General features: G+C 47.3%; 1 protein-coding gene across 2 annotated transcripts in view; it reads left to right on the top strand.

Moving 5' to 3' along the window:
• Positions 1-12079, top strand: part of LOC124037916 (sphingomyelin phosphodiesterase 3-like) — a 36651-nt gene that overhangs the window by 10941 nt on the left and 13631 nt on the right. For both annotated transcript variants that reach the window (XM_046353169.1, XM_046353179.1), the window contains exon 2: positions 5299-7031. In XM_046353169.1, the coding sequence (XP_046209125.1) occupies positions 5634-7031 (1398 nt within the window). In that variant the 5' untranslated portion in view covers positions 5299-5633. The remainder of the gene's footprint in view (positions 1-5298; positions 7032-12079) is intronic.

The raw sequence follows: 12079 nt of genomic DNA, 5'->3' as shown, positions 1-12079 counted from the left end.
GTATTTACCCAGGATTCAGCAGGAGCTTTCTCCCTTTGTCATTATCAGTATTGATCCAATGGAGGAGGACATTTCGTAAAACAAATCCATGGGGAGCGGTTGAGGCACCCGGACCCCATTCATTTGTCATGCTCGTCCCCATTGAAGCTTGCTCATGAGTCTCTCTGGGTTGGTTATGCTTCAGTTGAGTGTGAATTTTTCAGGCAGGAAGACCCCTTGGGTAACTTATGAAAGATGCCAAAACATTGCTTGGAGATATACGTCACAATTATTATCCAAGTCATTTTAATTCCAAAACAAACACACAGTTGGCTAGCTAGATGAAACAGATACCACCCCTCTCAGCGGGGATATATTCCTAGATTCCTTCCAGCAAACAGATAACAGTTGTTAGTCATGTAAACACAGTAGCTACTCAGGCAGTTAGACAGCAAGGCTCTCTCAATGTCAGTACTAGATGGAGGTCAGGACACTGCTGTGCACTCTGTGGGTGTGTGTGTGTGTGTGTGTGTGTGTGTGTGTGTGTGTGTGTGTGTGTGTGTGTGTGTGTGTGTGTGTGTGTGTGTGTGTGTGTGTGTGTGTGTGTGTGTGTGTGTGTGTGTGTGTGTGTGTGTGTGTGTGTGTGTGTGTGTGTGTGTGTGTGTGTGTGTGTGTGTGTGTGTGTGTGTGTGAATGTGCGCGGGTGTGTGTGGGCGTTTGTGTGTGCGTGTGGTCTTGTGTGGCTACAGACTGCAGAAGCATTAGAAGCTGTCGAGATTTCTATCTCTTCCTGTGCTCAAACCCTGACTACAGCATTATTTCACTTTTTATGTTCTGCCCGAGCACAAGTAGTGTGTTCAGGCAGAGATCGTAACATTCAGGCCTGGTCATCCTGTAGGTTCAGCATCCTGCCGTCTAGCACCACCAGGGGTGGGTTACAGTGATGCACTGGCCTGTCTTCAGCAGGAGTGGACCCAGCATAGCAAACACTGCAACAAAATAGCAGATTGTTTCTGACAGCAAACACCCTCTCTGTAAGTGTTCCTCTGTGTTTGGTTGTGTCACTGTGCATCTGTGTCTCTGAGAGAACTGCTTTTTGTGTATGAATGTTTTATGTGTGGGTATGTGCAATTATATATCTATGAAACTGAAAGTAGATAGGATACTATTCATACCATTTTTGCAATGTGGCGCTATGGTATGCGTGTCTGTGTGTCCTTTTTATGTGTGGGTTAGAGACAGAGAGAGACAGAAATTATGTGTCGGCTCTTACACAACACAGTGATATTTTCTCTATCCTCACTGTGGAGAAGTATGGTTAGTTGAGTCTGGATAAGACATATGGTGACTGTTTGATAAAACAACTGGTGTTTTTCTCTCCATTTCCCCATTTGATCCAGCCATCCGTCACCAGGGTTGGGGAATAACGTATTACATGCAATCAGTTACATGTAATCTGATTACAACAACACTGTAACTAATCGGTTACGTTGTTAATCAGATTACAGATACTTTTGAAAAACTAGATGGTTACTTCTTGGATTACTTTGAAATTCAGAAAAGGATGTTTGAGAGAAAAACAACACATTATGACACCTCTATGTGCATCTGATGGATCCTTTTTGTCTTCTTCTAATGCCTCTTAAGGGGAAAGTAGTTGTGGTGGAATATTCTAATCAAATGAGAGACTGTCATTTCTTCAAACAATCATCTGTATTCAATATCGATTAATTATTGCTAAAATGAGGCTGGTCGATCCCCCACCCTTGAATGTTGGACCGAATAACCTAACCTTTACACAAATGCAGAGTACTATATATAGCTAACACTAAAAATGCTTAGTCATGGTTGGTACCACCCATCCCATGCAGATTGGAGCATCATAAGCCACTCTGGGTTCCTCTGTCGTGTTCTGCACGGGGTTGTTGTCTTAAACCCACCCCGGCTTAGTTTCCCAGATGCAAGGATGATTTTGAGACAATGAGGGATTGTTCTACTCCTAAACTCTCCCAAGTAAAACACATTTTTGTCTATGTAATGCCGTCTTTAACTCATTTGTCAGCTCAAGCCATCTCTAGTGACCATACGCCCAGATTAGCTGCAGGGAACTAGAGTGGAGACCATACAAACACAGACACTAGTAGGACAGAAATGTCTTACTATAAGTGAAATATTTATTGTTAACCATTAATATCAAATAAATCAGGTAAATATGTCATTTGTCTCTCACTTTATCCAAAGTAACCAGATTACGTTACAGATCCAAAGTGACATTACAGGTAACAGTTTTGGACAGGTAACTAGTAACTGTAACGGATAACATTTCAAATGTAATCTACTCAACCCTGTCTGTCACCCCTATGATGCAGAGGTGCAAAGGGAGATAGATGATGATGAGGGCAGGAACCGGCTCTGCACCTGCTCTTTCTCTCCTTCCCATCTCTCCTCACTTCTTCTCTCCTCCGCTCTTCTCTTCACTATATCTCTCCATCTCTATCTCTCCTCTGCTTTCTCTCCATCTCTATCTCTCCTCGACAACTCTGTCTCTCCGCCTCTTTTCTCTCTCCTCCTCCTCTTTTCTCATCTCTCATGCTCCGAAACAGTAGGTGCATGGTGCCTCCGCTCGTGCACGCAGATTTGCTTAGTCTAATTCCATAAAAGGGTCCAGTGTTGTTGTATTCTGTGTTAATCACCATGACACCGCTTTAACCTGGCACCCTGAACAGCGAGATGCATTAAGAATATTGCATATGATCAAAATGTAGCGCGCTAGCTGATTCAAAACAGTAGCCAAAGCCCTATAAAAAGGATCCGTGACAACGCAAGAGATTTTTGGAAGCCAAGTCCGAGGCCTCAATATGAATAGTAGTAATTACAGTTGTGATGGTGCATTACATTACAGACATACGGTGTAGCATTGTAGCTGTCTTGCTGTCATCCGGACATCAAGATACCAAGATGATCTATCTAGCCAACAAAACCTGTACAGTTTTACAAAATACAGTATCTTCCGGATAGAAATTGCTCATATTGTTGTATAGCTTTGCATACACATCATTATCTTGTGAAATGAAGTGGCACATAACTCTACATTGAAGATAGAATAGAATCCCGTTATTATGGCTTCATTCCAACAAACACTGACATGTTTCACATTGGAAAGGAAATGAGCATGTCAAGACAGCTAAGAAGAGTTCACATTGAAATGGCTTATCATCGGAGCAAAACCTACTCACAGTTGTCCCCACTGCCATTTCAGCCCAGAGGAGAAGGTCACAAACAGCCCCGGGTGCTGCCTGAACTCCAATTCAACATAGCCATGGTCAGAGGTCCAGAGACAGATGCAGTTAGTGTGCAGCCAGCCTCATCCCAGGGCATACTCCTCATTTAGCAGATAGACAGACACAGGGTCTGCATCCCAAATGGCACCCTTTCCCCTATATAGTGCACCACGTCATGCTGTATGTCATCAGGGACAGATAAGGGCCTTGGTCAAAAGTAGTGCACTATATAGGGTGTGATTTGAGACACAGACAGGGCCTGCTCTGGGCACTATCTGTCCCTGATGACATAGAGCGTGACGTTCCACAACATGATAGAAGGTTTGACATTAATCATAGTGGTGACAAACAGTGGCGTTACACATGAGGAGACACTATGTAACCAGAGATGGTCTATAATCTTGTAACAGGCTTTGATGTACGAGATGGATGATGAGGTGATCTTATTAAGAGAGCTAGTAGCATCAATATATTTCTGATCCATTGAAAGTTTTTTTGGCATCAGTCCTAAAAGGATTCACTAACTGCTTTGTTATCCTAAAAAGTCCATTGACAGGGACTGCAAAGTCCATTGACAGGGACTGCAAAGTCCATTGACAGGGACTGCAAAGTCCATTGACAGGGACTGCATAGTCCATTGACAGGGACTGCAAAGTCCATTGACAGGGACTGCAAAGTCCATTGACAGGGACTGCATAGTCCATTGACAGGGACTGCAAAGTCCATTGACAGGGACTGCATAGTCCATTGACAGGGACTGCAAAGTCCATTGACAGGGACTGCAAAGTCCATTGACAGGGACTGCAAAGTCCATTGACAGGGACTGCAAAGTCCATTGACAGGGACTGCATAGTCCATTGACAGGGACTGCATAGTCCATTGACAGGGACTGCATAGTCCATTGACAGGGAATGCAAAGTTCATTGACAGGGACTGCATAGTCCATTGACAGGGACTGCAAAGTCCATTGACAGGGACTGCAAAGTCCATTGACAGGGACTGCATAGTCCATTGACAGGGACTGCATAGTCCATTGACAGGGACTGCATAATTCATTGACAGGGACTGCATAGTCCATTGACAGGGACTGCATAGTCCATTGACAGGGACTGCATAGTCCATTGACAGGGACTGTATAGTCCATTGACAGGGACTGCATAGTCCATTGACAGGGACTGTATAGTCCATTGACAGGGACTGCATAGTCCATTGACAGGGACTGCATAATTCATTGACAGGGACTGCATAGTCCATTGACAGGGACTGCATAGTCCATTGACAGGGACTGCATAGTCCATTGACAGGGACTGCATAGTCCATTGACAGGGACTGCAAAGTCCATTGACAGGGACTGCATAATTCATTGACAGCAGTTGCACTATTCGTTCTGTTTCGTAAAACAATGACATTTTCATAGGATCCTGATCGATTCAGAGCAGCATACATAATGGTCGTTTATACAGTGTTTGTGACACGGTCCTGCCCCAGGGTCTCGGTGGCACACTGTCCAGAGTCATATTGCTGTTGCTGTGCTGAATATGGTTTGGTGGCTCTGGGGTTAGGGTAAGGCCAGTGGCCCTTCAGTGTTTCAATTCATGAATTAACAATTCATGATTTATTTATATTGTGTGGATTGCTTCACTTTCCAGTCAACCCTATATTTATATAAGGTTACCCCACTGAGTGCGTCCTGTGTCTGATCAACGTTTACAGCAGTGTTATTTGCTAGGAATTCTGCCAATTTATAAACCATGTTTTGGCACTAAAACCCTTTGGTGTTTTGTTGTGTTATGTTAAAAACAAGTCGGATTTTGACTGTTTAAACACACGGAGAAACGAACAGGAACTGTGTATCACCTGTGATGCAGTATTTCTAACCATTGAGGGACATTAGGGAAATGAACAAGGCCCATTTAGCTGACCACACATTTTCATCACAGTGAGTCATTGCACAGCTGATGCCCCTTCCCTTTTTTCTCCCTCTCTCCCTTCGACTCCCTCTCCCTCTATCCTTCTGTCCTCCCTCTCCTCTCGGCAGGTTCTGAAGCTGAGATGGTACTGAGATTCACTTCTTCATAGATCCGCCTTCCTGGTGTCCATGGGTTCCTTCTGACTACAGCAGCTAGTTCTACATCATCAAGATGACCTCCACCCAGAGACTCTAGTTCCTCATTCCTCCATTGGAGGACCACTGTGGTGAGGGGAGGGGGAGGGTGAAGGAGCCTCCTGCCATCAGGCAAATAGCTGCAGAGCCCGCTGGTGAAAGCAAAGGGAACCATGTGGTGTTCATTTCTCCACCCAGGGGGAGGGTAGATTTCAGTCAAGTTTGTTTTCCATTGATTTTAGTGTGAGAGTGTTTTATGTGAGCCAGAGATGGTCCTCCACACCTCTCCCTACTCCAGTGCCTTCCTGCGGTGCCTCACTAGCCTGTCATGGGGCTTTATCTTCCCCTGCTACTGGCTGCTGGACCGCCTGCTAGCCTCCTGTGTGGCCACCTCTCTGGAAAAGCGCCGGCGCTCCCAGGACCCCTGCTCCTTTGTGACGCTGTATGTGCTGGTGTCCACTCCGCTCTACCTGCTGCTCCTCCTAGCCTCGCTGCCCTTCGCTCTAATGGGCTTCCTGCTGTGGGCTCCCCTGCAGGCGGCCCGCCATCCCTATCTCTACACCCACCGCAGCCCGAACAAGCACCAGGCTGAGCAGGGGGGCGCGGCATCACTGGCCGACTGGAGGCCGCAAGGCCGCAGCTTCTGCTTCGGCAGTGCCAACGTGTGCCTACTGCCAGACTCCCTGGCACGCTTCAACAACCTGTCTGAGACCCAGCGCCGTGCCCGCGAGGTGGGAAAGCGCATCTGTAACGGGGCCAGCCGGCCGCAGATCAAGATATACATCGACTCCCCCACCAACACCTCCATCAGCGCCGTCTCCTTCAGCAGCCTGGTCACGGGGTTCCCACGCACCTCCTCACTGGACCAGCGGCCTGACAACACAGCCGAGGCCGAACCCCTCACTGGGTGCCCAGTACACAATTCTAGTGCAGACTGCCCAATACACACTGCCGGTGCAGACTGCCCCATACCCACCACTGGTGATGACTGCCCCATACCCACCACTGGTGCAGACTGCCCCATACACCCAACAGGGAACCAGAGCTCCTCAGATTGTCCCGTCCATGTAGCTGGTGGAGGGAACACACCAGAGTGCCCGCTTCACACTGCTGGTGCCCATAACAGCTCTGACTGCCCTGTTCACACCACAGTGGCCCAGAACTCCGCAGACTGCGCCATGCACGCCTCTGGGGTCCAGATCAGTATCAGTGCCCCAGAGCCAGACCCCCCAGAGGCCGAGACAGGAAACCACCAAGGCGAGGGTGACGCGGAGAGCCTGACAGGGGGGGTGCCTTCTAACAACACCCTGTCCCACCGCACCTCCATGTTCAAGAAGCACAGCGGCCGCAAGCGGCGCCAAGGCGACGACGGCATCGACCACGAGATCTCTGCCTTCTTCCCTGCCAACCTGGACTTCCTGTGTCTGCAGGAAGTGTTTGACCACCGGGCCACGTCCAGGCTGAGGCGGCAGCTGCAACACTACTTCCCCTACATCCTGAGTGATGTGGGCCGCTACGCCTGGAAGGGCTGCTGCTCCCGCTTCAAGTTCCTCAACAGTGGCGTTATGCTGGTCAGCCGCTACCCCATCCTGGACGCCCACTATGAGTGCTACCCTAACGGGCGAGGGGAAGATGCCCTAGCAGCCAAAGGAGCTCTCTTTGTCAAGGTTAGGTGTTTTTTCTCTCTCTCCTAATGATAGCATAGGCAAGTGCTGTAAATGTGTAAAAGGCTGAAGGAATCATAATTAGGGTAACACTTTGAGTGTTAAGAATAAGTTACTGCCTCTTGTTAACCAGAACTTTGGTAAAGGAGCTAAATTTCCTCCAGGCTGCATCCTCACATCTGGCTGCATTTTGGGGTTGGATGTGTTTCCACTGTTGTTAGACAGATATATTCAATCTTACTGTTGCAGAAACTTTGTGAACACAACGAAGTTGAATTATTTAGGCATAGTTCCCTGTACCCTTGGCTTGGGGGTAAATGAAAGTTGAAAATCTCTCTAGCAATTTTTTTTGCAGAGACCAGGAAAAAATAAATGCCCTTTTTTTATTCAGTCTCAAATTAAATAATACATAACTGTAGACCTTATTTTTCATTTGAGGGTTGCAGATACAGGACCAGTCAAAAGTTTGGACACACCCACTCAAAGGGTTTTTCTTTATTCTTACTATTTTCTACATTGTAGAATAATAGTGAAGACATCAACACTAGGAAATAACACATATGGAATCATGTAGTAACCAAAAGTGTTAAACAAATCAAAATACATTTTATATTTGAGATTCTTCAAAGTAGCCACCCTTTGCCTTGATGACAGCTTTGCACACTCTTGGCATTCTCTCAACCAGCTTCATGGGGTAGCCACCTGGAATGCATTTCGATTAACAGTTGTGCCTTGTTAAAAGTTAATTTGTGGAATATCTTTCCTTCTTAATGCATTTGAGCCAATCAGTTGTGTTGTGACAAGGTAGGGGTGGTATACAGAAGATTTGGCAAAAGACCAAATCCATATTATGGCAAGAACAGTTAAAATGAGCAAAGAGAAACAACAGTCCATCATTACTTTAAGACATGAAGGTCAGTCAATGCGGAACATTTAAAGAACTTTGAAAGTTTCCTCAAGTGCAGTAGCAAAATCCATCAAGCCCTCTGAGGAAACTGGTTCTGATGAGGACCGCCACAGGAAAGGAAGACCCAGAGTTACCTCTGCTGCAGAGGATAAGTTCATTAGAGTTACCAGCCTCAGAAATTGCAGCCCAAATAAATGCTTCACAGAGTTAAAGTAACAGACACATCTCAACACCAACTCACCAGAGAAGACTGAGTGAATAATTGCCTTCATGGTCAAATTGCTGCAAAGAAACCAGTGCGAAAGGACACCAATAAGAAGAAGAGACTTGCTTGGGCCAACCGCTGTGTCTTTGTGAGACGCAGAGTAGGTGAACGGATTATCTCTGCATGTGTTGTTCCCACCGTGAGGCATGGAGGAGGAGGGGTGATGATGTGGGGGTACTTTGCTGGTGACACTGTCAGTGATTTATTTAGAATTCAAGGCACACTTAACCAGCATGGCTACCACAGCATTCTGCAGCGATACGCCATCCCATCTGGTTTGGGCTTAGTGGGACTACAGTATAATTTGTTTTTCAACAGGACAATGACCCAAAACACACCTCCAGGCTGTGTAATTGCTAATTGACCAAGAAGGAGAGTGATGGAGTGCTGCATCAGATGACCTGGCCTCCACAATCACCCGATCTTAACCAAATTGAGATGGTTTGGAATGAGTTGGCCTGCAGAGTGAAGGAAAAGCAGCCAGCAAGTGCTTAGCATATGTGGGAACTCCTTCAAGACTGTTGAAAAAACATTCCAGGTGAAGCTAGTTTAGAGAATGCCAAAAGTGTGCAAAGCTGTCATCAAGGCAAAGGGTGGCTACTTTGAAGAATCTCAAATATAAAATATATATATTTTGGTTACTACATAATTCCATGTGTTATTTCATAGTTTTGATGTCTTCACTATTATTCTACGATGCTATTCCCATATCTAGCCTACAGCATGTCTTTGATTATAATTTTGTGGGCTATTTATACTGTGACCGTATTTATTAAGTACTAAAACAAGGGGTTCAAATGTGAATTAGCACAGGGCAACAGGAACAAATTGTAGAATATTTCATATTTTTAAGGATAATCTTCTGTTATAGCTCTTTTTGGGCTTTCGAGTTGCTCCAGAACTACAGACCTCTGCTATTTCAGAACATGAATTAAGTCATATTTAGCTAGTCTAACCCATTTTCATCAGTGAGCTTCAGTCGTTTTCTAGTGTGGCAGTGCCATGCCGTGAGCTGCAGGTGACTGACGAGGCTCCATTGGGGAGACTGATGACAAGCAGAGCAAAACAGAGTTTGGGTTCATTGATCACTAACCTGCGAGGTTAGGGCTACAAGGCTGGGGCTGTGTGACTGGAGCTAGGGCTGGGGCTGGGGCTAGGGCTAGGGCTATGTGGCTGGGGATAGGGCTGGGGCTGTGGCTGGGGCTAGGGCTGGGACTAGGACTAGGGCTGGGGCTAGGTCTGTGTGGCTGGGGATGTGGCTGGGGCTGGGGCTAGGGCTAGGGCTATGTGGCTGGGGCTAGGGTTAGGGCTATGTGGCTAGGGCTAGGGCTGTGTGGCTGGGACAAGGGCTGTGTGGCTGTAGTTGTGTAACTGGGGCTGTCTGGCTGGGGCTGTGTCTGGGGTTGTGTCCCAAATGGCAGCCTATTCACTTGGTGCCATTTGGGATGCATCCCTGGTTCTGGCTGGGCTCCAGGTCCTGCTGGGGCAGCTCAGCAGTTCTCAGCCTGAAGGTCATGATGGGTCTTGGAGATGCTGGCTGACAACAACCCTGCTAAGTTCTGTATGCACCTTTTAGTTCCTCCACTCTTACAACCATACCTCCCCCTGCTGCTTATTGATTCAGATAACAAGCTCCAATGGCTTTGCCTCTATGTGCCTCCCTCCTCCATAGGGTCATTCTGGGTCATCATCTCACTCTCTCCAGAGCTCTTGTAGGACTGACCCTTAGCTTCAGGGTCCTCGTGCAGCTTGACCCCACAGACTAGTAGTCTTTAGAAATAATTATGTATCCAAGGGGTCTTTCTCTGCAAGATTGGGAGTCTTGTGACCAAACAAACATTATCAAACCACATGGTAATTTTTCTTTCTTAGCAGACCTACATGAAGTGTAAGTGGCAGATTTCATTTGCAATACAAAGTGACAAACTCAGACATGACAAAGACATGAGCTCCGGAGGAAAATGGAAGAAGGGTGAAAGGGAGGAAGAGATACAGTGAGGGAGGGAGGGAGGGAGGGAGGGAGGGAGGGAGGGAGGGAGGGAGGGAGGGAGGGAGGGAGGGAGGGAGGGAGGGAGGGAGGGAGGGGGAGGGAGGGAGGGAGGGAGGGAGGGAGGGAGGGAGGGAGGGAGGGAGGGAGGGAGGGAGGAAGAGGTGAGGGAGGGAGGGAGGGAGGGAGGGAGGGAGGGAGGGAGGGAGGGAGGGAGGGAGGGAGGGAGGGAGGGAGGGAGGGAGGGAGGGAGGGAGGGAGGGAGGGAGGGAGGGTGTGTAGAGATACACAATTAATTAAAAATGTCTCCCTGAAGAGCAACCCAGTAATTAAAGCCTTTCGGTCTCAACATTTATCCCTCTTATTATTATTTAAAACCACAAAGTGCAAGGTTGAAGGAGGAGTGTGTGAGTGAGTGTGTGTGCATGCGTGCGAGAGAGCGTGCATCTTTGTGCATGCTTGTGCCTGTTTGTGTGGAGTTTGAATACATTACAGAGAGAACCTTAAAGCAGGCCCACTCAAAGTACACATTGAATGGAAATCAATGAAAGAAATAAACCTTAGCTTCTCCCTTTGCTTTTAATGACCAAGAACTCCTTTCAGTGCTGAGGTCGACTCCATTTGTTGATATAAATTACCTTCCTTCCTGGGGATAAAGGGACTTGCTTTTACTCTGGCTGTGTTGACGTGAAAGTCTATTTAAGCATTGGACACAGTAATGGGGCACAGTAGAGGTCTTGGCTCCTCTCTCTAGCCTCCATGCTGAGAGAGAAAAAGGTCTGGTTGCAGGAGAATTTAAAGTGGGTCACATAAACTACATGACCAAAGGTATCTGGACACCTGCTCGTCGAACATCTCATTCCAAAATCATGGGCAGTAATATGGAGTTGGTCCCCCGTTTGCTGCTATAACAGCCTCTGCTCTTCTGGGAAGGCTTTCCGCTAGAGGTTGGAACTTTGCTGTGGGGACTTTCTTCGATTCAGCCATTGAAACCCATTTATGAAGCTCCCGACAAACAGTTCTTGTGCTGACGTTGCTTCCAGAGGTAGTTTGGAACTCGGTAGTGAGTGTTGCAACCGAGGACAGACCAATTTTTACATGCTACGTGCTTCAGCACACAACACTCCTGTTCTGTGAGCTTGTGTGGCTTCGTGGCTGAGCTGTTGCTGCTCCACGACATTCCCACTTCACAATAAGAGCGCTTATAGTTTCCCGGGGCAGCTCTAGCAGGGCAGAAATGTGACAAACTGGCGTGTTGGAAAGGTGGCATCCTACGATGATGCCACGTTGAAAGTCACTGAGCTCTTCGGTAAGGCAATTCTACTGTTATGTTTGTCTATGGAGATTGCATGGCTGTGTGCTCGATTTTATACACCTGTAAGCAACGGGTGTGGCTGACATAGCCGAATCCACTAACTTGAAGGGCTGTCTACATACTTTTGTATATACAGTTGAAGTCAGAAATGTACATACACCTTAGCCAAATAAAATACATTTGGTGAATTTTATCCCCTTTTCTCCCCAATTTTGTTGTATCCAATTGTTAGTAGTTACGATCTTGTCTCATCGCTACAACTCCTGTACAGGCTCGGGAGAGACGAAGGTCGAAAGCCTTGCGTCCTCCGAAACACAACCCAACCAAGCCGCACTGCTTCTTAACACAGCGCGCATCCAACCCGGAAGCCGGCCGCACCAATGTGTCGGAGGAAACACCGTGCACTTGGCGACCTGGTCAGCATGCACTGCGCCCGGCCCGCCACAGGAGTCACTAGTACACGATGAGACAGGGATATCCCTACCAGCCAAACCCTCCCTAACTCAGACGACGCTAGGCCAATTGTGCGTCGCCCCATGGACCTACCGGTCACTCTTCTGGGAAGGCTTTCCACTAG

This window comes from Oncorhynchus gorbuscha, linkage group LG01 (assembly GCF_021184085.1).
Source record: "Oncorhynchus gorbuscha isolate QuinsamMale2020 ecotype Even-year linkage group LG01, OgorEven_v1.0, whole genome shotgun sequence".
Classification (NCBI taxonomy): domain Eukaryota; kingdom Metazoa; phylum Chordata; class Actinopteri; order Salmoniformes; family Salmonidae; genus Oncorhynchus; species Oncorhynchus gorbuscha.
This window is presented reverse-complemented; position numbering and strand designations above follow the sequence as displayed.